The 25,953-nt window shown below is 42.4% G+C and overlaps 2 protein-coding genes across 2 annotated transcripts; both read right to left on the bottom strand.

The window, feature by feature from the left end:
- Positions 1-2,851: 2,851 nt before the first annotated feature.
- Positions 2,852-9,604, bottom strand: LOC143840702 (beta-1,3-galactosyltransferase 5-like). The gene is made up of 3 exons (XM_077344249.1): positions 9,554-9,604; positions 7,153-7,403; positions 2,852-3,973 (listed from the first exon to the last, which is right to left on the bottom strand). The coding sequence occupies exons 2-3, from the start codon at positions 7,231-7,233 to the stop codon at positions 3,038-3,040; spliced, it is 1,017 nt and encodes a 338-aa protein (XP_077200364.1). The 5' UTR covers positions 7,234-7,403; positions 9,554-9,604; the 3' UTR covers positions 2,852-3,037.
- Positions 9,605-13,276: 3,672 nt separating this feature from the next.
- LOC143839948 (beta-1,3-galactosyltransferase 5-like) lies at positions 13,277-18,171 on the bottom strand. Its single transcript, XM_077342736.1, has 2 exons — positions 18,081-18,171; positions 13,277-15,461 (listed from the first exon to the last, which is right to left on the bottom strand). Exon 2 carries the CDS (start codon positions 15,459-15,461, stop codon positions 14,520-14,522), a length of 942 nt encoding a protein of 313 aa, XP_077198851.1. The 5' UTR covers positions 18,081-18,171; the 3' UTR covers positions 13,277-14,519.
- Between the last annotated feature and the right edge of the window lie 7,782 nt (positions 18,172-25,953).

The following is a 25,953-nucleotide window of genomic DNA, read 5'->3' as shown; positions in this document are numbered from 1 at the left end:
ACACTCAGCTTTATCTCCTGATAGATAGACGGACTCTCCCCTGGATACATTTGCCAGTTGTTTGAAAGCTGGATGGCTCAGGCAGAGTTGTCTGAAACTCAACCCCTCTAAGACAGAGGGGTGGATGTGTAGAAGGAGACAAGAACAGGCAGCGCACCTTCCATGCCTGGAGAGGGTGGAACTAACACCTGCACCAACTGCCAGGAATTTGGGGGTGATCTTTGATGCCTCACTTTCCATGGAGGCTCAGATCACTAAGGTAGCCCAGACAGCATTTTTTCATCTGTGATTCTCTAATTTGATCCTGCACACTGGTCATGATCCGGCCAGTTTTTCTGGATTGATTCCAAGTGATCCTTAGTTTGCAGAAGGTTCATGCGGCTCAGCCGCCATTTTTATGTTAGGCTTTCAGACACTGCCAAAATGGTTTTCCTTACACTCAAACATTTCTGCTTCCCGTTCCAGCATCTCTCTCTTTACATCTCATGTCAATTTAATTCTACACTGATGATTCCCCCCACACACAATTATGCCACCAACTTTGTGACTCTGACTGGCTGCTTCAAAATATTCAGTTGTCAGAGGGGTATTATTATTATTATTATTATTAGATTTTTATGACTGCTGCTCTTGGTAACCGGCTTGTGGTGGTTCACAATATTTCAATACAAATCAATACATTAAAACCTATTAAAATTCCCCATTAAAACCCCCATAACAGTGACTCACTCACAAAGATGGTGATTGAATAAACTATTCCCACACAGGCCCACTGGATGGGCAGAAGGGAGTGGATGGATAATTAGGCATAGGATGGAACAATCTGGGGAACCAGGCCAGTCTAATACTGGCCTCCCGCTCAGGGAGAGGAGCCCAATCTTAGCCCCCAGGCCACCACCCAGCCTCAGACAAATGCCTGGCGGAAGAGTTCTGTTTTGCAGGCCCTGTGGAACTCAGCGAGCTCCAACAGGGCCCAAACCTCTTCAGGGAGCTCATTTCACCAGAAAGCTCCGCACCTGCATGTGTGCACCAACTGACACACCGCCGCCCGCACCTCCCCCCCCCCCCTCAGCGCAGCACTGGCTGCGTCGGCCTGGAACAGCTGATTCCTTCCTCCCTCCCTCCCTCCCTCCCTCCCTCCCTTCCATCCTTCCTGCCAAGTAGCAAATTACTGTAGGTGAAGATGCCCAAGATGCCCAAGAGAAAGTCAAGACTTTCCCCTGAATTTTCAACTTTGTAAGTAAAATGAATATGTCATTTCTAGCTAACTCAATACTGAGAATATTTTCTCATCTTCTGAAACTTTTTAAAAGCAGAACAGTCTTCCAAAGGTTGATTGACCTGGACCAGCCAGGAAATGCCAGGCTTTATGGAAATATTCCTTGTATTCCCTTCTTGGCCAATCGAACTAGGTAGCCAGATAAGATAGCTTTCAATTTAGTAATTTTTGAGTTATTTACAAAGCAAATTTGCGTAGAATTTTATAATATGTCTACCAGATGTGGCAAAATGGGGGGGGGGGGGTTGTCCCTACCATCAGCCATTAAGCATGGTTTCTCCCTCCACACACACACTTCCCCCCGCTGATTAACCTCTGGAGCTTTTGTGACCTGTCTGGATAGAGAAATGGATCAAGGCCTGCCTTGATCCACACAAAAATAGTTTTACACATAAAATGTCTGGAGGGGAAAGGAATTATCATCACAATATGTATGCGTCATTTCTCCAACAGTAGTTTTCATGAATTGCAGAGGAGGCAGGTGGCTGTTTCAATTCATGCCCTTTTTCTATAAGGGCAGAAAGTCTCTTAACAGTAGTAGACACTTTGGTTACACTGAATACAGCAGATGGAGAGTTTCTGTAAACTGTGTTGATATTACCTTTAAGACTGGGTAAATGAATAAGCAAATAACACATGTAAAAGCTTCACATTTCTTACACATAAATCAAAAGTTTACTCATAATTTCTGCCACAGTGGCTGACAAATATAAACACTACCAGCGAGAAAACTTGAAACATGAAAGAACGTTGCATCGTCACTGCCTCATCAGAGTTCCAAAGAGAACACCTATGTTAGCCTGTTAATGGCACCTAAAAGACTAACACATTTATTGTGGCAGGTCTTGTGGACTAGAATCCACTTTACCAAATCTGTCTTAGGCACAGATGTAAAAAATTGCAATAAGTGACATCAAAAGACAAGTGCCAGTATCTAAATTTTTGAACAAAAACCACTTCTATTGAAAATGTGTCCTTGTTCTCAAAAGTGTATGCTACAACAAATGTGTTCATTTTTAAGGTGCCCAAAGATTCTTTTTTATTATTTATTTTGGGGACATAATTATTATTGCCTTGAGTAAGGAAACTGGCTTGATCCTACAAGTTCTTTGTAAGAAAACCTTCAGCATCCCAGTCCTAAATACACTAAAGCTTCACCTATTCACAAGTCATCATCTGTTCCTGGCCTGTTAAGACCTCTAGCTGCAGTTTTTAAAATTGCATCTTCAAACCTTTCCTCACACATACAAACTCTGAATATTAAAAAAAGAAAAAGCATGGTAAGGCAACAATGCTAAACTCCTTCCTTTCGGCATATCATCTACAACACGCAGTGAGAGTGGCTATTTTAAAATTGAAAAATGTATAATTTGAAGTAAAGTCACATTGTATGAAGAAGCATTCAGCCAATTAAATTCCTCACACCATCGGAATCAGTACAGCTCAAGAACAATTTTATTATATGATAACTGTGTGCAAATCTGGACGATTTTGGAAAATAATTCTGTTTAAACCAAATTGAATCTATTACAAATTAACATATTTTGGATGAAGCCTTTATTTAAAACACACACACACACACCAAATTTAAAGAAGCCAGGAATAGTTTTTTAAATTGATAAATGCATAATTTGAATTAGAACTGCATGTAAATGAATCATTAGTATTCTTACTCCACTGTCTGAAAACTATGCTATTTGTATGTCTAGGCTTTTAGCCAGTGTCTTCAGATTGTGTGTGTGTGTGAAGTGAAGAATACTAATGACCTGGGCATTCTTCAATCATGGACTTTTCCAGCCTATTCCAGTACACCATCATTTCATTAGCAGTGATAAAATGACTTGTGACAAGTTTCCTGTAGCGACAAGGAGAAAATTCAATTCTATCTGCAAAAAAGGTTGGCTCTGAATGAAGCATTTCTGGTTGAATGTTGAGTTCAGCAAGGCACAGACCAACAAACACATCTTCCAGTTTAATATATGGGATCTTTTTGGAAATATTGTACACCTGACTAACAAGATCAGTGGAGAAAACATAGCCAGTTCCTGAACAAAATGGAGGATATTTGCTTCCTGGATATTCCAGTTTATTAACATGCCATTTACTACGGGGATACCTTATAGGGTGCTCGTGCATTTTTAAAACGCCTGTGAAAAATCTGGTTGTATTTTTTCTTTTTAACAGAAGTTCTGTCAAGTAATAAGTATTAACAAATATATCAGAATCAGTTTTCATGACATAACTAGACTGTGGACAGAATTTATGAATCCATTCAAGTCCCATCAAAGTCTTTAAAGTTAAATTGTAATATGTATCTAGAAAATCTTTTTGGATGATGTCTCTATATAGTATGCTTTCTGTAGTAACAGCAAACTGGTCATAGGGATGTGAACTATTGCCTAGGAGAAAATATGTCACAATGCGTTTGCCTGCTATTATTCTTTCTTTGCCCCATGTTTGACGGATAGCCATCCGGACTGTAATTTGGTTTAGCTGAGATGTTACCAGTATTACTAGGAATGGTGGATCCCTACCACAAGTTTTATCAGGCAATGCCACAAAATCTCCTGTGCTTCTGTTAACAACAGGCACATCTGTTTGACAGGTTGGGCAGATTCCAATAGAATTCAATATGGTGAAACAAGCTACAGCCAATGCCATCATGAAAAAAACCCAATGTCTCCTGAAGATCACCTGAAAAAAAGAAAGAAATATAATAGACAAAACTTCTATTCACTTTTCAATGTAAGGTTAACAAATTCTTTCTATTGCTAGATGTACCAGGTCATCTCATTCAGTTCCTAATTGAGTAATTCTTTTCACTTTTGTCATCACACAAATCTCTGCAGTAATTTATCTTTAAGCCTCTAGATCAGGTTTTGTGAAACCATAGTGTTTCTCGATGGCCCCAGAAGGGTTTCTCTGATTGGGTGGGAGTTAATTAATTTTTAATATTTTATTTTTTAAAAAATGGGTGATATGGCCATATATGGACATGTCAACCCGCCCCCCCCCCTCCCCAAATGGCCAATGATGAGACTGAAGAGAGCGGAAAGGGGAGGGACCCCAGTAATTAAAATCCTGAATGAGGGGGAGGGGAGGCAGCAGCAGCCTCACAGAGAATGAACCGGGGGAAATAAATCCAAGAGGCAAATCTCTGCTCATAGAAGTCACTGGAGTGCAGTCACTTTAAAAGAGATACCAAAATTAGGGCAAAAATAAGTCTTGTGAGGGAACCAGGCAGTCTTTGAACTGATGCACTGACCAATCAGCAACTGACTGCTTTGCTACATCAGCGTTGGAGATGCCAGGGAGGAATTTAATCCAGCAAAATGCAGAAGATCTACACTTAATATTGGGGGTTCTCAAAGCATGTTCCTCAAATATAGTGACTTATATCCACTTCTGGATATCGCAAGAGAAAGGTAGGGTCACTGCGAATCAAAGGGAAATTTAAAGTGCTAAATATCAGAATGGAAATCGAATAACACATAGATGACTTTCTTTAAATTGGGGTCACCGGGGATGAAAAGCCCAGTGCAGATTCACCCCTGAATAGCGTCTGATAGCTTGATCTTGTCAGATCTCAGAATTTAAGCAAGGCCAACATGGAGACAGGCAATGACAAACCACACCTAAACATCTCTTGCCTGGAAAACCCTATAGGGGTTTGTCTTCTGTGAGTTTGACAACAACGAAAAAATCCATTACACCACTTGTGTTCAGAGCAAGCATTTGGGAGGGCTTCTGTTCTCCATTTAGAAGCCCAAGAGCCGACCATCCCAAACATCTACAAGGCAGTTTTGAGAGTTAGGAGTCTGCCTTTGTACTAACTTTTACTAATTAATGCTCACCAAAGCATTATAAAATAGTCATCAAAAGTGTCCCAAGATTGGATGCTAAGAAACACACTGTTCTCCCCCTCCCCCCGAAGGTGCTCCCATCCTCCATTATTTCCAAAGGACTTGCATCAAACCAGAGAAGCTCTGCAGTAGAAACTGAAGAGGTGGCATTTTTGTAAGCCCAGCAGTACCAGTGAAATCACAGTGTCCAGCAGAACCCAGTGCCATTGTGGAAATGCCAGTTTATGTCAAGCACAGAATCACAATCCAAGCAAAGGGAGGGGGTTGGAAGCCAAGTAGAACCAGTTCAATGTTAAATGTCCAGCAAACCCAGTGCATTATGTTTGTAATATTATCAAATATTTGCTGCTAAATACATTATGTCACTAAGCAGAATAGGGATGACAAAGTCTTGAGACCAAGAAGTAAAAATAAAGGGGGGAAGACTTGGAAAAATTAGATGAAGGAAGACAAAAATGAATGAGAAACAAGTGGGAAAGAGGGAGAGAACTTAAGAGAGGAAAATATTTTTAACACCCCAGTCATGGATGCAATCAGTTCCACCTGATACCCATGACCTGTTAAACACCAATGAGAGGCCTAAAGGATTTGACTTGTCACATGAATCATGGAAAACAGCTAATAAAATATGAATAGGCTTTGGCAGACGTACAAACCCGTTGTTTAAACAGGGCAAAATAGCAAGACCTGAATGCAATTATGGTGCAGCCCACTAAACTATTTTTCATCTGTCACAGGAAAGTGAGCATCATGCTTCCCAAGGAGATATGACAGAGCTCTTTGAACATTCCCCAGTTGCTATTGAGTGGATTGAAAATTTAGATAGCAGTACTGTTTAATCTGTCTGTTTATCCATTGTATCAACCTGGTTATGTATTTTATATCATTATATGCTTTCTGTATATAATTCTGCCATTTGATAAATATAAATATACTACTACTGCTTTGCAATATCTGGCTGAGCTGGGTGCAAGGAAAGAAAAAGGGAAAGTCTAGACCAGGGATAGTCAAACTGCGGCCCTCCAGATGTCCATGGACTACATTTCCCATGAGCCCCTGCCAGCATTAACTGGCAGGGGCTCATGGGAATTGTAGTCCATGGACATCTGGAGGGCCGCAGTTTGACTACCCCTGGTCTAGACTCTTGAAGAAAACAACTTGAATGCTGGTAATTACTGAATAAGTGTGCTGGGTTGGTTGTAAGCTATGTGAAGCAATTTGGCTTCAGTCTTGGAGAAAGGGAAGTCTAGCTGATCATAATATGATTTTTGATTTGCTCAGACTTCCTGGTGCCTCTATTGGTTGAAGCCAGATGTGCATTTTAAAAAGGAAAAGCGTTCAGCTGGATACCGCATGCTGGCTTCAAAGGTCCCCTTCAAGGTTCCTCCTCAAGTTGCACTCAGGGCACACCATACTCCCCCATGCCACCCTTGGTAAGCCACTGTAGAATTAAAATGGTGGCAAGTTCCCCTTGGATATTTTTTGTAGTTTCAAATGACCTCTCCACAAACTCAACTTCAACTTATAGCACTCACCTTCCATCTATATAAAAAGGATTTAAAATTGATGATTTGCTTGCTTACAATGGACAATACCCCACACATCCTCTCCATCCTCTCCAAACAAAATGGGACATAGCATCAATGGTGATACTCTGGGAATTTCCCTAAAGAGTTGCCTGGAAATAATGCCACATTTTCTAGACCTCCACCTAGAAATAGCTTCACAACATCCATGACACTCTAGGTAGTTCCCCATCTCTATGATCTTTAAAAGTTGAGGAAATTCCTAAAGCATCACCCAGAAGTGACATCCTGTCCCTCTGAAACTCCATCCTCCCCAGGCACCCTAAGAATCTCCCTGCATGCGTTGGTACAGGGATAGTAGCCCTATTTTCGAAACTCATGCTGAGCCATTTTCACCCTCGATTTTGTATGACATGCCATGTGGGTTTCCAAACCTATGTATAACTGGCCAAATTGATAAATCAGCCGCCATCCATTAACTTACCAATGATCGCGTGGGACCGTTGGTCCGCCACCCAAAAAATCGTTTATGCATAGCCACAGAATATTGCTGTGTGTACATCATTGTTGTTGTATGCACATAACTAAGTTTTTCTGACAAAGAATCTTGTAGCAACCTCCTGATGGCACCTTTTTCGCTTAATTAAGCATTTCCTTTCTTGAAGTCCAAGATGGTAAAAAGGTGATACATCAACAGCTCAAATGATGACACTTTTTGGGGTCTCTTTACTACACCTGTACATGATAAGGAAACATACAATGAGGAGAGCACCTGACTTTCAAAATTCTGTTTCAACATATACCACACTATTAAAAGAAGGTGTTACTATGCTTTAAAGCTTTTGATTGGGGGTAAGAATCTCTTCAACCCTCACCCCAATATTTCAGCAATTAAATAAATATGAAAAACTACTTTAAAAATCTAAAGAAACAAACAAACAATATATGATAGAATTAGTAAATATTTGTTGTCCAGAATCACAAACGTGACTGAATTGAGTATCCAGATTGTGTTGACCTGAAAAACACAAAGTGATTAGGAAGCAGGGAACCTACAAGAGTTCTAGGTGGGTTCTGTCACGCACCTGCCTTTTCTCACTGCTACTGGGAAGCTGGAAGTTCAGAAAACAAGTGGATCATGTCAATACTTTGTTATAAAGCTCTAGTTATTACTTTTTTCAAATTAAAACACCCTCTGGATTTAAAATGAGGATCAAACAATGTCTGCAAAGGCTGAGAAGAGGAAAACGGTATCAGTAGAGGTGGAATTTTGAACAATGCACACCTTTCTATTCCAGACTACCTGATAATATGCTTGGAGTGTGATATTCCCAAAAACGTCAGAGGAAATCAGCTTCGGGAAAAATAACAGGCTAAAGACAATAACATATAGTAATATATCATTATTACAGGATGCTGTTTTGTAGTCAACGCAAAGAACAGCTGCTGAGTAGAAGTAGACTTAAAGGTAAAGGTAAAGGTATCCCCTGTGCAAGCACTGGATCATGTCTGACCCTTGGGGTGACGCCCTCTAGCGTTTTCATGGCAGACTCAATACGGGGTGGTTTGCCAGTGGCTTCCCCAGTCATTACCATTTACCCCCCAGCAAGCTGGGTACTTGCAGAGGGGAGTATATTAAAGCTGTAGCCATATTTAAGCCAACAATGTGGTCATGCCTCTATTGCCAAGACCCCATCCGACACAAAATGTGATGTGACATATTTTCTCTATTTTCTCTATTAAAATAACATGTTTATATAGTATTGCGGCAGTTACAGGTATCAACAATGTGCCTTGTATGTAAGAGAGAGAAGCGCTCACTTTGTATATTGTCTTCAGCTATTTGTCTTGTGTAACTGTTGTTTATCAGTCATGCATTTGTGTTTACACCACAGTGTGTGCGACAGAAAGAAACAAGAAAGAATGCGTGTATTTTCCTTCTCTCACCTGCAAAGTGTAGAAAGGACATGATTCATTCTACTATTAAAATAATTGTACATAACAATTGCTTTTTAAAGCATTCATCAGATAGTGAAATAAAGGAGTAGATTTTGCATCAGAGATTCTTTACTGTTTGGGCTATGCATGTAGATAGGATTGCCAGCTCCAGGTTGAAAAGTTTCCTGGAGATTTGGGGGTATACACTGGAAGGGAAGTGGAACAGGACAAGGCAGGGAACTCAGGAAAGATGTGAAGCTACAATTTACACTCTGAAGCAGCCATTTTCTTCAAGACAGCAGTTTTGTAATTCTGGGAAAACTCAAGGTCCTACCTGGGAGCTGACAACGCTATTTGCTGTATGTTTGGAGGTAAAATGAGTTTAAGTGACTAGTTTCTTAGAAGCATTTTGAAATTTTGCAGCAAACAAATTGTGCAATTGTGGCGTAGTTCAAATATTTCATGAGATCTTTCAAACTCCTGTCCTTGCTCTCTGGCTACATTTCTAGACAAGAAACCAGGCATACCTCACCCTTCATCCATCAAATGTTGTGGCCTTCATTACTCTGTTCCAGCATGTCTAGCCCACTCCACTTGGGCCTACATATCTCGACCAGCCCCCCCCCTTTTTTTTTTTTTTTTTGCTAGGCCTCAGGCCTGGGAACACCTTGCTATCTCCGATTCCTAAGCAAATGTATCTTCCACATATTTTTCCATAGATATTTCTCGCACATGCCACCCTATTGTCCCTTCCCCATGTTTTTCACAGATACCCTCACTCATCCATGTCCCAGCGTCTTCCATGGCACCCCTCCTTGCTCTTTCCATACGTTTTACATCTACTCGCCCACATGCCTAATCCTTCTCGCTCCCTTTCTCCCCAAATTGTGTCTCCCCTCTCTCCATTCCTGTCCTTTATGGGAATTGAAGTGTTTTTTAATACCAACCTCAAATTATTTTCTCCCATTCTTATGTTCACACAGATCTTCTCATCAGCCCTTGCCTTTCAGATAGGGATCTTTTTAAACTCCACCCACCACACCTCCGGCCCTGCCTTATTTTATCTTCCTCCATACTTACTGTTATAAGGGAAAGTTTTAAATCCTTTTTCTTCAGAGTTCATTCATTGCTTTTTAAAAATTAATTACTTTGTTAATTAGCATTGCATATAAAGGGGCAATTCTTTATATAGCATGCTGCTCTTCAATTCAACTACATACTGGATAATTTGCTCATATACCAACTTCTCTTCCATTCTTTGTAGGGATTTTCCCCTCAATTCTTGCTGTGTATTCTTGCTGTGCTATGTATACATTTTATGGATTGGCCAGGCTAGCCCAGTCTCATTTGATCTTGGAAGCTAAACAAGGTCGGTCCAGTTAGTACTTGGATGTGAAGCTGTTGACTGAAGTTTTAGTCAAACAGGTTTGATAACTCTGTGTCCCCAACACTCAAATTAAAGAAAACACTAAGGGTAAGAAACCAAAAGATCTTTTTAGTTCATCAGCTGAGGAATAGGCTCCCTGCAGGAAAAGCAGTGATCCAAAAGGCAGAGAGCATGCAGGCTCTCTAAAACAAAGCATTTATACTTCTGATTACAATACAGTCAGAGGGTCAATTCCACGGTAACCTCCAGTTCAACTTGCAAAGTCTCCTGTCAGGATTCCCTGTTCATATCATGTGCAGTTCTTGAGCTAGTTTGGGGGTGCATTGCGGGTATAAAGATGGTGCTGGAGGCCATTACCTTTATTATGTAAGTGAATAAAATACCTTCTGTTTAGTTACCTGCGGTCAGTTCTTTTTGGCATGAAATACTATATTAGAACTATGATTCTTTGTCTTTGGTAAGTTACATTCGAATCTATGTTAGTTGCATAAATTGCTCTGAATACAATGGCTGTCTTTAAGAACTGGAATTCAGAATACATGAAGCAAAAGGGAGAGTGTTCTTCTATTCTGTTCTCAACTGTACTGATAAGCATTTCTTGAGTCTTAGCAGAAACTCAGACTGTGACTCTCTTATGTGAATTTTATTTCTGTTTAAGAAAAGATGTAGATTATAAAGTATAAGTGCAGCCATTTTGTAAATGTTTTGCCACTCCAACAAGTCCAGGATTGCAACGCAGAAGCAGGCAATGGCAAACCACCTCTGAATATCTCTTGCCTTGAAAACACTACATGGTTCCCAAGAGTTGCCTGTGACTTGACAGCACTGTCCATCTCCACTATGAAGACAAATGTTCAGATCCACACTTCTCTGCAAACATTCATTCAATCTGTGACAAAAACACAGCTTTTAAATTTTGAAGGCACTCTAATAAATAGAAATGAGCCATTTACCACCAGCATTTTAAAAGGGAATTGGTACTTGGATACAAAAAATATTTATTAGACATCTTCCAACAATAAATAAGAAGAAAAGTTGGTTCTTATATGCCGCTTTTCTCTATCCGAAGGAGGCTCAAAGTGGCTCACAGTCGCCTTCCCTTTCCTCTCCTCCCTTTCTTCTCCCCACAACAGACACCCTGTGAGATGGGTGAGGCTGAGAGAGCCCTGCTATTACTGCTCGGTCAGAACAGCTTGATCAGCGCCGTGGCGAGCCCAAGGTCACCCAGCTGGCTGCATGTGGAGGATTGGGGAATTGAACCCAGCTCGCCAGATTAGAAGTCCGCACTCCTAACCACTACACCATACCGGTTGGAGTATTCATGAGCTTTCCATGGAAACCAAGTTTTAGTTCAGTCTTTTCCACAGTGAAAATGTATAACTGTGTGTACGTCCCTGCCATCTCTCAAGGGTGGTCGCAACCGTGCAGCATGGTGTGATTAGCTGTGCACGTAATTACTCTCAGCATTTCTCAATTAAGAAGGATATGTCTGCCCACCAATCTTTGATTTTGGTATATATATTTCGTTCACTTTGTTTTCCCTCGGAATTAAACCCAAGCAAATGGTGACCGTATAAACTAAGCTTGCTATTCCAGTTCTGTCCTTTCATCTGTTAGTCACCTTTAGTATATATGTTAAGCTTCAGCTCACCCTCTACCTGGACTGGTAACTTACATTTCAATGTATCTGAAGAAGTGTGCATGCACCCGAAAACTTATATCTTGAATAAAACTCTGTTGGTTGTAAAAGTGCCCCTGGACTCTAACATTGTTTCAAAGATTTTTACATCTTTCTCCTGGTTTTCCCCTGGCCTCCAATCTGTAAATGTTTCAACACTAAAGTATTGAATTCACTCAATCATCTGCAGACAGAGGGTTACTAACAATTCAGGAAGGAGAGTTTGTTTAGTTTCACAAAAACACCAGAAAGCAGCTAATACCCTACCACACCCAGCCCCACCCTGCTTGAGGGTTACCTCAGTACAAAGACACCCCATCTTAACCAAGCTGAAAAACCCAAAGCACAGGGGAAACACGTATTTAAATCATAAGATGAAATGGAAGGATTATGATACTTTCTCATTGATAAGTTCATATGACTGACAAGGAATAAGCACTTAAGCACTTCTCAGCAACAGGGCAGCATGCATGGCCAAATCAATTACAATAAGATGTATGGAACACACCAACCCTTGTCCTTCTGGCTCCTCTTGAATAAAGATAATGACAATAAGGACTTCAGTTACCGAGGAGGCAACAATTAAGCTACTTGGCTCCCAAGGATTTCTGGAAAGGGAGAAAAAAATTACTTACATGTAATTTAAGGGATGATAATGCAATGCTAATGCTGAAAAATGCTTCTCAAGGGCTGCAAGAGAGAAGAACATTTTAAACCCTTGGCATTTCACAGTACCACTAGCTCTCCTATGCAACTAAATTAAATAGCTGGAGTTTCATCCTTATGAAAAAGTAAAAATAAGACAACTTCCTGTTGTTGGACTTTCTCACATACAGATTCAGTAAAGCAGGATTCAGAAGAGCACAGCTCAATTTTTATTTGCCTTGCAAATCTGCTTTCTGTGCTCTCTGTGGTGCAGGAGGCTGCTGCAGAGGGAAACGGTATTGGTGTTCCATACTTCCAAGGGAGTGTTTTCCTCAGAGAGTGACATCCTTGGAACTTGGAACAAATATCCAGGATAGTAATGGGAAAATCAAGACAGTTGGGGGGATAAGACAACAGGCATACTCAACTGACTGACCTAGGCACCTGAACAGCTCACCAGAGGGCTCTTGGGAGGCTGATAGAGGCAAGGCCAGTATGCAGCTTGTTTTATCTCACCCAGTAAAGATTCCTGCCTCAGTGAAAGACCACCAAGAGCCTGGTCACATGCTCTGTTTCCATGTATAATATCCAGTCCCATGAAAGAAGCATGCATGTGCTGTCCTTGCCAGCAGTTCTGGAGAGCAGCTGTGGAGGCAGGAGGCTGTGTGCTTTCTCCACAAGGTAGGCAATCTCTAACATCACTGGACACCCACCACTATCCTGAGTCATCGGTTTTGTGCATATATGGATTCTGTGTACCACAATTATTTTACTAGGGGTGGGGTGACAATTTAGTAAATTTAAAATAGTAAATAAAAAACACACCACAGGTAAAAGCTGCACATTTCTTACACCTACACCAAAGATTTATCTAGAATTTATGCAACAAAGTATTACAATTAACATTAACATTACTATTTGGAAAATACGAAATGTGAGGGAAAAATTGTATTATTGCAGTCTCCATCATGTCTCATTGGTGATCTTTCTACGTTTATCTGGTTGGACGGTGCTGGGCAAAACGGATGTAACAAGACAAAACTCATATTCTGAAGGTCCCTTCATATCTTCTGTTCTGAGATAGTAGCTTCTTCATACATTGACTTTTACCCATCTCTTTCCTTGCTGGTATACTTGAATCTAATATGACGGCATCAGTGAAATAATTCCTGCTGGCATTTATCTTTGTAGATTTCTCTGAAAGCATTTTCAATCACGTACTATTAAAATGCCTTATACATCCACAGAAACAGCTCACCTTGGACTACACTGTGATATCTCTGGAGACGAGTAGATTATGGTAGCATCACCTTTCATGGCAGCCACTTCATAAAATGGACAAAGTGAGCTCTTGGTTGACAATGACATTTAAGGCTACCTGCCACAAGCCGGCTTTGGAAATGGCGGGAAATAAATCAAACAATAATAATAATAAATCAAACAATAATAATTTACAATGTTTGCCCTCGTATGCATCTATCAACCATAGATACAATTCACACATCTGATGAAAGTGGCTTAGTTCCATGCAAGGTTATGTCACAGTAAATTTGACTCTTTAGAAAAATTAAAAACTGCTTTATGGTTTAATTTCAAGCATACAGAAAATTCATCTCAACAAGCAGAACATTCTGAGGAAAATCTGTTCTTGAGGTATACTATTTCAGATTAGTTGTATATTTTCTCACAAAAAATTAGTCCAGCTCCAAATCTGGCATATGCTTGGAAGAAATCTAGGCTTCTCCTCAAGAAACATTTTTTCAATACACAGAGAAGTGTTTATTTTTTAATAGGGTAGAGGAGTAAATCATGTAATGTCACCTCTGCAATCAGAAACAGCTCAGCCCAAGAACAATATCGCCATATGATAATGAGTTTGCATAGACCAGATCTCGTTTGAAAGTTAATATAATGTAAACCCATTAGTATGCATTCTGAATAATCGTGTTCCAATCAGGATTTTGGAAAACAGTAAGTTGAAAAAGGAAAAAGGAAAGTCAACACAGCATGTGTGTTTTAAACTTTAAACTGCATAATTAAAAGTTCAAAACAATATATATATGTCAAGGGAAGATTCATATTGATGGATATTGAAAACTGAATATTGCTTGCAACTTGTGACTAGGTGAAGAATGCAGAAATCAAAACTCTGCTGTTTGTTGCCTAAAAGATGTTTTTTTATCCTTTATAATCCTTTGTGATTTCAAGGGTAACCACCTGGACATTCTTCATCGATGGATTTCTCTAGTACAAACCAGAACGCAAGCATCTCAGTAGGTGTGATAAAATGGCTTGTGACAAGTCTCCTGTAGCGACATGGAGAGAATTCAATTCGACCTACAAAAAATACTGGCTCTGAATGAAGTGCTTCTGGTTTGATTTTCAGGTGAGAAAGGCACAGACCTATAAATACATCCTCCAGTTTTAAAAAGGGGATTTTTTTAGAAACTATGTACATACGACTAGCAACATCGGAGGAGAAAACACAGCTAGCTCCTGAACAACAGTGGGGGTATTTGTTCCATGGATACTCTGCTTTACTCACATACCACTTACTTCTTGGATCCCTTACTGGATGAGCATGCATTGTTAAGACACCTGTAAAGAACCTGGAGGTTCTGTTTCTTTTCAAAAGAAGCTCTGTCAAATAAAGGGGGTTGACAAACATATCAGAGTCAGTTTTCATTACAAAACTAGATTGTGGACAAAATTTGTGAACCCATTCAAGGCCCATCAAAGTCTTTAAAGTTAAATTATAGTAAGTATCCAAAAAATTCTTTTGGATGATGTCTTTATAAAGTAAACTTTCTACCATAACATCATGGGGATTTGAAGTACTTCCTAAAAGAAAAAATGTCACAATGCGTTTGTCAGTGACTACTCTTTCCTTTCCCCATGTTTCACGAATAGCCATCCGGGTCTTAATTTGGTCCCGATGCGATGCTACAAGTATTATTAAGAAAGGTGGATTCTTTCTGCAATCTATATCTGGCATTTTCAAAAAAGCTCTGTTGTCTAGCTGGAAAATAGGCATGTCCTTCAGACAGACTGAGTAGATTCCAATGTATTTGAACATAGTGAGTAAGTTGAAACAGGTTAGTGCCAGTGTAATAATGACAATAAAGATCCATCTTCTGAAGGCCATCTGAAAGAAGAAAACATAATCGAGAAATTCCAATTTTCTTCAACATTCTGCAAAGTCAGTGTTATAATCAATTTCACTTTCCATTGCACTGTTGCATGACCTAACAAACAATTTAATTTGTAAAAATACAAAAGCTGAACATACAACATCTTGAAAACATCTCAGGCAGTGGTCCCCAACCCCTGGTCCGGGGACCAGTACCGGGCCATAGATCAGACAGTACCGGGCCGTGGCTCCTACTCATCCTCCTCCCAGGCTGCTGCCTTGGGGGCTACCCTGCCACTCTGCCACCAGCTCGCCTTTGGTGCTCCCCAGCAGCCGCCATGGCTGGGGCTCCCCCTTGGTGTGGCACTGCGCAGCTGCTGCTGGCAGCGCCCCCCAGCAGGCGGCGAGAAATCAGGGACGCAAGTGGAGCAGGGGCTCAGGCAGTGGTGGCGACGTCCCTTGGCAAAAGACTACCCTCCCCCCGGGCCTCAGTAAAATTGTCAAGTGTTGACAGTCCCCGGTGATAAAAAGGTTGGGGATCACTGGTCTCAGGTACGTACAGAGTTCAAGCATTGTGTTTCAATTACAACCTTTTCCAAGATCAGCTTCACAGAAAAGGATGAAACATATAACAAATAGCAAAAAGAGTAAGGGTGTCAAATATACGGCTTATAGGCCAGAACTTGCTTGTCCAGGGCTCTTATCTGGCCCATGAGCAACTGATCATTACCTTTATTGCCAGATGACAGAGGCTGTGCATTATGACCCTCATACTGCCCCAGTGCTAATGTGTAACAGCAGAAGTGGAAAATGGGCATCAAGGAGATGAGGGTTGCCTTGTCTGCACTCTGCAATCAAGCAGACAGTGGCCTTCTGAGCCTGTGTCATCAACACTGTATCAACACTGGTGCCTGTGTGATAATGGACAGTCACCGAGGGCTCAAGTGGAGACAGCCACCACTGCTGCCTCCAGGACCCTAAGAGGATTCCCTTGCTCTTATGCTCTTGTTGCTCTCACCACCACTGCCTGGTCCCACTAAGCTGCCCCCGCCAGAGTCCCAGCCTCTCCTGGGAGGAGACAGGAGGAGCCAACAAAACAAGCAGACATGATTCATGTCTGGGCTCATTTAGGGCAACAAATTGTCCAAAATGGGGAGCATTGTGAAGGGTGAGGAGGTTGCAGGACAGCCATGTGGGAAGAATAGTTTGTTACCTGAAGGCAAGTAAGGATAAGCTTCAGTAAGATCATCAACTCTATAGATCAGAGTGGATTTTATTGTATGTGTGATGGTGGCAGCAGTGAGGGAAATATCTTATGGTATTCCTCAAGCTGAGTGGAAGAGGCTAAAATTTATAACATAAATGTGACTTTGTCGGGCTGGGCCATGTATGTTGTAAAATGTAATGCCAGATACCAGAGATAAACATTTTATAAAGGACACAGGCAAAACCAATTACCAATACTGTTTTTTACTCAAAATACAAACATATTTTAAAAATTAACACTCCTAGACCTGAAGCATGTGTGGAGTGATTTGTAGCTTCCTGTCATTGATAGGTGGGGAGCAGCGTCATGCTGTACTGAAGGATATGCTTTCTGAAGTTGGAATTAGCAAATGTTACAAGTTTTGGGACCTGAATGCTTTAGGCTAGCGGTCCCCAACCTTCTTGTGGTCGGGGACCGCCTCCGGGGGTGGGGGAGAGCCAGCGGCCCGGCTGCTGCAGCTCCACATAAACACACATGCACAATTGCTGCGCATGTGCGTTTTCGCCACCAGGTGGCGCTAGTGCACACGCGCAGAGTTGCCACGCATGCAAAGGGGGCGCAAACACACGTGCGCGGCAGCTCCACGCGTGTGCGTTTGCGTTGCTGCCGCGCCGACTGCCGCGCAGGCCTCTTTCCTCCCTTTCGCTGCAGTGGGGGGGAGGCAGGCACGGCCACTTGCAGCCCGGTACGATGACCTTTGCGGCCCGGTACTGGGCCGCAGACTGGGGGTTGGGGACCCCTGCTTTAGGCTGATGCTGCATTGAGCAGGGGACTGGACTAGATTACAGTGGACTAGACTAGAGCAGGGGACTAGACTAGATTACCCCCTCCCCAATGTAAGACTTTTGCTTCTATTTGTTTTTTATTTATTGCATTTATAGACTGCCATTCTTGGACCAGCCATCTTGCAGTGGTTAACAACAGGAATATATATTAAAAATGCAATGGTATAAAACTATAAATAATCCCACCCCCCACCCACCTCAAAGTTCCCCAATAAATCAATAGTACATTCCAGACACAGACAGAATGCCACCAGGCATTTGGTTGAAGCCAGGTCAGGAAGATCTTGGGCCCCTCCTCTAAGCACAAACCCTGAGAAAAATGGTGTAGTGAGAAAAATGGTGTAATGGGAACTTTGAGGGTTAGGGTTAGAGAACTCCAGCAACCTTCTGGAGGCTGGCAAGCCTAGGATCTGATTTCTGTAGTCTGAAGATAGCTGTACTTCCAGGGGATTGCAAGGTCCCACCTAGAGGCTGCCACCCCTACCCCCTGTCTTTCTTTCAAGTACTTCCATATAGGGATTATAACACTGGCCTCTTGTAAAACTATTGTGACTGTTTGCTTAACAGTTTGGATTTTTTTACCTTTGACTGGAAGAAACAGGGCAAGATTCCTCATATACCTGGATTAGGTCTACAGTTTTAATCTGGGCCTTCTGCTCTAGTTTCCTTTTCCTGTCTAAGACCATGTGATAAGGAAGGCCAGTGCCAGTTCACAGTTGCAGGGGGAGATCCCTTGAATAAGGCTCTGTGTATTGCACCCCATCATTGCTCACTGATGGACTTTCCCAGCTTGGTTTCTGCTATGGGGGTGCCAGTTTGTGGTTTCTAGCTACTGCTTGGCTGGAGGAGGGGAGCGAATGGCTGAGTTTTCTATGACTATACACAGGCTTTAAAAAAATTAATCGATGCTACAAGATCTCAGTGCACTATGACTGAAAGGGCGTGGAAAAGGTAGCAGGGAGAACTGAGGGGAAACCTTGTTTGCTGTGGGGGACAGTAGTAGGATAAACTAGTACTTTCATTAATTCGTCTTTGTTTTCTTGAGCAGAACCCAACCATTTGAGCAAAAGCTAACTAATTATATTTGTTCCTTGAGCTGTTTTAGAGCAGTGAAGGCAGAATGGATTATTTGACCTTACCTATGACCTATATAGGACAAAAAATGTGCAATATATTTATATATATGAAATATATTTCTGAAATATATTTCTGTGCAGTAGAACCATTACAAACATGTAGTTCTAATTGGCCACATGAGTGTAGAAATTAACACATTAGGTTTGATCCTGTAATCCCAAGCATTAACAGCTGCACTTGTGTAATTCATTTAAAACAAAGGTATCATGCTTTCTTCATAGAGTATTCTAGATGGTAAATAGAATCATAGAATCATAGAATCATAGAATCATAGAGTTGGAAGGGGCCATACAGGCCATCTAGTCCAACCCCCTGCTCAACGCAGGATTAGCCCTAAGCATCCGAAAGCATCCAAGAAAAGTGTGTATCCAACCTTTGCTTGAAGACTTCCAGTGAGGGGGCGCTCACCACCTCCTTAGGCAGCCTATTCCACTGCTGAACGACTCTGACTGAGAAAAACTTTTTCCTGATATCTAGCCTATATCGTTGTACTTGAAGTTTAAACCCATTACTGCGTGTCCTCTCCTCTGCAGCCAGCAGAAACAGCATCCTGCCCTCCTCCAAGTGACAACCTTTCAAATACTTAAAGAGGGCTATCATGTCCCCTCTCAATCTCCTTTTCTCCAGGCTGAACATTCCCAAGTCCCTCAACCTATCTTCATAGGGCTTGGTCCCTTGGCCCCAGATCATCTTCGTCGCTCTCCTCTGTACCCTTTCAATTTTATCGATGTCCTTCTTGAAGTGAGGCTTCCAGAACTGCACACAGTACTCCAGGTGTGGTCTGACCAGTGCCGTATACAATGGGACTATGACATCTTGTGATTTTGATGTGATGCCTCTGTTGATACAGCCCAAAATGGCATTTGCCTTTTTTACCGCTGCATCACACTGCCTGCTCATGTTTAGTTTACAATCCACAAGTACCCCAAGGTCTCGTTCACACACAGTGCTACCTAGAAGCGTATCCCCCATCCAGTAGGCATGCTTTTCATTTTTCTGACCCAGATGCAGAACTTTACACTTATCTTTATTAAATTGCATCTTGTTCTCATTTGCCCATTTTTCCATTGTGTTCAGATCTCGTTGAACTCTGTCTCTATCTTCCAGAGTATTTGCCAGTCCTCCCAATTTGGTGTCATCTGCAAACTTGATGAGTAGTCCCTCCACCCCCTCATCTAGATCATTAATAAATATGTTAAAAAGTACCGGGCCGAGCACCGAACCCTGAGGTACCCCGCTACTCACCTCTCTCCAGTCTGATGAAACACCATTGACAACAACTCTTTGAGTGCGGTTCTCTAACCAATTCCCTATCCACCTAACGATCTGAAAATCCAGATTGCAGTCCTTCAACTTATCCATCAGAACATCATGGGGAACCTTGTCAAAAGCTTTACTAAAATCCAAGTAAATGACATCAACCAACTTTCCCCGATCCAGCAAACCTGTTACTTGGTCAAAAAAGGAAACTAGGTTGGTCTGGCAGGACCTGTTGGAGACAAATTCATGCTGACTTCCTTGGATCACCAAATTGTCCTCCAGATGTTTGCAGATCGCTCCCTTTAATATCTGCTCCATTATCTTCCCCACAACAGAGGTCAGACTCACTGGTCTGTAGTTTCCCGGGTCATCCTTCCTCCCTTTTTTGAAGATCGGAATAACGTTTGCTCTTTTCCAGTCCTCCGGGACATCTCCAGTCCTTAAAGAGGTTCCGAAGATGATGGACAAGGGCTGTGCAAGTTCTCTGGAAAGTTCTTTGAGTACTCTCGGGTGCATTTCATCCGGACCAGGGGATTTGAACTCATCCAGTGCAGCTAAATGCCTCTCGACCACCTCTCTATCCATGTTAACCTGCCACCCAGACACTATCCTTTGGCTACAGCCATCTCTAGATGTGCCTAAACACTTTGACCTGTGGGAAAAAAACAGATGTAAAATAGGCACTAAGCCTTTCTGCTTTCTCTGCATCTTTCGTTAGAGTTTGTCCATCCGCACCCAACAGCGGGCCTATTGCCTCCTTTACTTTACGTTTGCTCCTCACGTAACTGAAAAATATTTTCTTGTTACAGTGGGCTTCCCTGGCCAATCTTAGCTCACTCTCAGCTTTGGCCTTTCTGATGATTGATCTACAGTGCCTAGTAACCTGTAGGTACTCTTCTTTAGAGCTCTGTCCTTCCCTCCATTTCCTGAACATTTTCCTTTTCTTTCTTAGTTCCTCTTGAAGTTCTCTGTTCATCCAAATAGGCTTCTTAGAGCTCCTGCAGTGTTTTTGTATTTCTGGAATAGTCATTGATTGAGCATGCAATAGCTCTTGTTTGAGTAGCGTCCACCCTTCACATGCTCCCTTCCCTTCCAGCATTCTCGTCCATGGTATGACACTCATCATGTCTCTGAGTTTATTAAAGTTTGCCCTACAAAAATCCAACATCCGTGTCTGGCTACAAGCTTCCTTGGCTCCCCATCTCAAAAGGAATTCTATGAGGACATGGTCACTTCCCCCTAGGGTCCCCACCTCCTTCACCTCATCCACCAACTCTTGCCTGTTGGTCAGTATTAAGTCCAGTATGGCTGAACCTCTTGTGGGTTCATCTACCATTTGATAAATGAAATTGTCAGCCAGGCAGGTCAGAAACTTGCATGACTGAGGACGCTTTGCAGAGTTTGTTTCCCAGCACACATCTGGGAAATTGAAGTCACCCATGATGACAAGGTCCTGCCGTTTGGATATTTTCTCAAGCTGCTCACAAAGTGCAGCATCCACATCCTCTCGTTGGTCCGGCGGTCGGTAGCAGACACCAACCACCACACTGTTTGTTTTCCCCTCGCTTATTTTCACCCAGATGCTTTCCACTGTAGATATGCTCTCCTCCACTAGAATTTCCTGACAGGTAAGCCCTTTCTTCACATACAGTGCCACTCCTCCACCTCTTCGATCTATTCTGTTTTTTCTGAACAGTTCATATCCATCCACCATTACATTCCAGTCATGAGAATCATTCCACCAAGTTTCTGTGATGCCTACTAGATCATACCTTTCCATCAGCATGAGAAGTTCCAGATCTTCCTTTTTATTGCCCATGCTTCGGGCGTTAGTATAAAGACATCTGAATCCTTTTACTTTTGGTTCCCTATGAGCTGGCCTTGCCGGTTGGGCTGCCTCCGATAGTTTTCCTTCCATACACTCCCTATGTTGATCGTCTCCTTCCCCTAGTGGCTTTAGTTTAAAGCTCTCCTGATGAATCTCCCCAGGTTCCTGCCAAACACATTCTTCCCCAGTTTCGATAAATAAAAAGAATTAGACTGAAATCTTCATTCATGCTCATCCAGAGATATAGTGGATTCTGAAATTATAATGATTATTATACAAAGTAGTCAGTACAGAATCAATTTTTGGGGAAAACCCTTCAAATTTCAGATGCCTTTTATTATTTTTGTAGAGAATTATAACCCCATGCTTTCCAATTACTAAACCAGTATGCCACATTATTTTTACTAATCTAACTTGGAAGTGTGGATAGTATTAATTCTATAACACAGTGAACAAATAGTTGAGTATCTTGGCATGGTTTTCAGCATCCAGGTGAAGCCTGCAGATCTCCCAGAATTAAAATTGATCTCCAGACTATAGAGATAAGTTCCCCTGTAGAAAACACTTGCTTTTGTTGGAAAGTCTCTGGAACCTAATTTGAATGAGAGAAAGCTGTATTGCTTCAAGAGGGAGGGGGTTTGATGCTCTGTTTTTTTTTCCCTCCAAACTCGGCCCCTCCCTTCTCTCTTCTTCACTTTTATTCATGGAGTCAGCTGTCACCTTTCTTCCTCCTTTCTCTCATTATTACTGTGTTATACTGACAAGATTAATGAAGCCTCCTAAGCTTTAGCAGGATGTTGTTTAATCAACTGTTCAAATAGTTATGAAACACTGCTTTCTTGAATATGTGTGATCTACAGAAATTTCACAATGCTGGAAGACCAGGAAAGAAACAGGCGAGTCATGTTTCTTCTGTGCAACTCTCTGTGCAACTCTCTGTGCAACTCCAAGATGTGAAGCCTACTATACAGGATTCTTGTGCAGATGAAACAGGAGGCAAGATAACCTCCGTTACCACAACCCTGTGTGGTAGGCCTCAAATCTACAGAGAATTGCTTGGCTGCCTCCTCCCCACAGCAGCGAGGCTGGCCAGAGCAGTATTTTAAGTCAGCTGTTTGGCAGAAGGGGAACGCTCCCCCCCAAAAAAACACAAGTAACCCCATAGACTCCTCTGCAGTGCTCTCGGGAACACCTCCCTCACCTCAGTCAGGGACTGTTAGAGGTTCCTTCACAGCAGGCCTGAAGGGTGGGGCGAGGGAGAGCACTCATCAGCCACCTGCCAGCTCTGCGAGGCGGCGTGAGATCTTCCCGGCCTACGGGGGGAAAGGAGAGCCTCCCCTGGCCATTTGTCTGGTTTTTTGTTTGCTGTATAGAGGGAAAGAATCTGAATTGTTCTCTAATTTTCTTGCTGTGAGTTCCCTTCCCTTTGCAGTTTAAGCCTTCAGTGAAAGGGAGAGGAGCTTTAATGATAAACTTTAATAAAGAGCTTTGCTGGGTATTGGGAGGGGGATAATTGCACTAATTTAGTGGGTTTTGCTTGAAGGGGTTTTTGCCATTTGTTTTTGATTTTGTTTTGCTTGCTGTAAAAGGTAGGGGGGGTGAAATTGTTCTCTCATTTTCCTGCTGTGGGGTCCCTTCCTCCTGCCCCCTCCCCCATGCAGTTTGAGAGAGAGAAGTATACTGCACTTTAGTGAAGAAGATGAAGAGCTTTGCTGAGATTATGGGGGAGGGATCCAAGAGGCTTGGCTTTGCCCTGGGTTCCTTGGCCATTTTTAGGTTTGTTTGCTTGTTTTCTGTGAAGGGGGAAGATTGGGATTGTTCTCTCATTTCTCATAGACTTTTGCATGATGGGCCATACCCTGTTCTCTTATTTCCTGATCTGATCTCCCACACACACACACACTCTTAATTTCACACACACTGGTTTGAGTTAAGGCTTGAAGTATCGTTCCTTGATTGGGGGCTGGGGGGGGGGTCACTATAGTTTTTTCACACACACTGGGATGCTTTTCCTTTGGAGCTGATCTCAGCCTGTCTGCCTGGTTTCCTACACATACCCTGCCTTGGGGGAATCATTCCAGTCTTAAGAAACCAAGGTGACTTTACCAAGGAAGACCTTACCAAGGAAGCACACTGATTTTCACTACCCCAACGAGTCTTGAAGTGGCTTACAGTTGCCTACACACTGTGAGGTAGGTAAGGCTGAGAGCTCTGAGAGAACTGTGGCTGGTCTAAAGTCACCTAGCTGGCTGTATGTGGAGGAGTGGGGCAATAAACCCAGTTCCCCAGATTAGAAGCCATTGTTCTTGACCATTACACCAAGAATGCTTTCACTGCTTGGCTCTCCACACCAATTTCCACCCCCCTACTGACATGCTTCTTCTTTGAGCGGGGGTTGTCTGCCGTCTTGGTGAGTGGGATGACTTTTTTGCCCACCTCTCATGCTGATTTCCACCACCCTGATCTGCTTCTTCTTTTGAAGTGTGCCTGTCCACACAGCTTGCCTTGTGGAAATTGTTCTAGTCTCCGGAAGCAGTTTGACTTTCGGGTCCAGCTCTCCATGCTGATTTCCACCACCACCATCCCCGCACAAGGAGCTGCTTCTCCTTTGCCTTGGGGAAATTGTTCCAGCAGGTTTCCCAATTCATCTGAGGTGTGTGAGAATGAGAAGCATAATCCTAAACAGACACCCTTTTCAGTTCACTGATGTGAATGGGTTTAGAAGGGTGTCACGCTGTTTCGGATTGTGCTGGAAGTCTGTAGGGTGCATGCCTTCTTTGCTGTGGCACCACAGTTGCAGAACTCCTGTAAATCCAAGTATGGTACCTGACCTTTGCCCCCCTCCAAATGATTTTGAATATATTTCCTTTATCAAAATATGTTTATTATGGCACATTTTAATACCGCATTGTCTTGATATTATGTCATATTTACGTATTTATTTAGATATATATTTACAAGTTGTTTTTCTCCCCAGTTCTCCATTTTATCTTCACAATTTTTTAAAGTAGGTTAGGCTGATGGGAAGCGACTCTGTCCAAAGGTCATTCATCAGACTTCTGTGGTAAAGTGGAAATTAAAAGCTCGTTCGTCCATATTTTAGTCCGGCACGCTGAGTCTATGTGGGTCTCGTACTCTACTTTTGGCTGTGCCTTATGAAGACGTTCATATTCATTTCTAAGCACCCTGGTTACTTTGGTGGGTAACAGCAAGGCCCATTCCGCACAAGTAAAATGTATCAGGAGTGTGGCAAATTGTAAACGCTACTAATTTGCAGTTATGCACGTCGCACACAATCTGCCATACTCCTGAAAACGATCAGCAAAAAGCGCTTCGTTGTAGCGCTTAAATGGAAATCCCAAAAAGTGGATTCACCCTCCGAAAAGCACTACACTCTTGCAAGCAATCTGCAACAGCTCCGAAAAAGACCTGTGCGTTCCCATTGTTGCGGTTTCAGTAAAGTCCCTCCCCCTGGCTCTCTCCTCTGAACTTCCGGCTAAGCGATCACCATTTTTTTTTCTTGGAGCGAGCGGAGAGCAATGAACCGGTGAGCCTTCATTCACCCAGCGAGGCTTCTCCGGCTGCAGTCCCTCCACAGAGCTGCTTTAAATCACCAAGCACAACACAGCCCCGTATGCAAGTTCCCTTTATTTTTGGCCGAAAACTGCGCCCATGCACGGGAGGGTAGGATTTTTTTTTCACTCGGGGGAGCGTGGCAACGATGAATCGCCAGCTCATACATCACCTGCCAACTAGATGGGTCTCTCCGTTGCAACGAATCAACGCAGATTCATTGCAACGCGTGTGTGTTTTTTTAAACCTGTCTTAAAGGGAAAGGGCCTTTTTGGGAGCATGATAACGGCTGTCCATTGGCTGTTCATTTGAGTGACGGCCATGGGTGGGACAAAGCACAGAAAAAATCGCTTCCTTTTTTGGGTGAGACCGGAAACCTGTGGGAAACGATTGCAATGCTACTGAATTCAACTACAAAGGCAGGTATGCATAACGCCCAATTCCACTATTTTAAATTCCGGAATTGCTTAGTGTAAGCAATTGGCCACATTGATTCTTGTGCGGAATGGGCCCAAGTTATTTCTGCCAAGCTCGAGGAATTGTAAAATGGAAGCAGCTTTAAAGTACAGTTTTCCCCACCAGCCAAAATTGTACCCACAATGAAATAATAGCTATAGGAGCATTACTGTATATAACAATGTACGGGGGGGGGGGGAC

Source organism: Paroedura picta, chromosome 6, assembly GCF_049243985.1.
Source record: "Paroedura picta isolate Pp20150507F chromosome 6, Ppicta_v3.0, whole genome shotgun sequence".
In the NCBI taxonomy this organism is placed as follows: Eukaryota; Metazoa; Chordata; class Lepidosauria; order Squamata; family Gekkonidae; genus Paroedura; species Paroedura picta.
The sequence above is the reverse complement of the archived record's forward strand: the minus strand, read 5'-3'. Positions and strand labels throughout refer to the sequence as shown.

Coding starts and splice junctions, on each gene's coding strand:
- LOC143839948 (XM_077342736.1), bottom strand. CDS start 15,461: ATGGCCTTCAGAAGATGGATCTTTATTGTCATTATTACACTGGCACTA.
- LOC143840702 (XM_077344249.1), bottom strand. CDS start 7,233: ATGATGTACACACAGCAATATTCTGTGGCTATGCATAAACGATTTTTT. Junction 3,974..7,152: donor ACGGTCCCACGCGATCATTG/GTAAGTTAATGG, acceptor TCTTTTTTTCAG/GTGATCTTCAGGAGACATTG.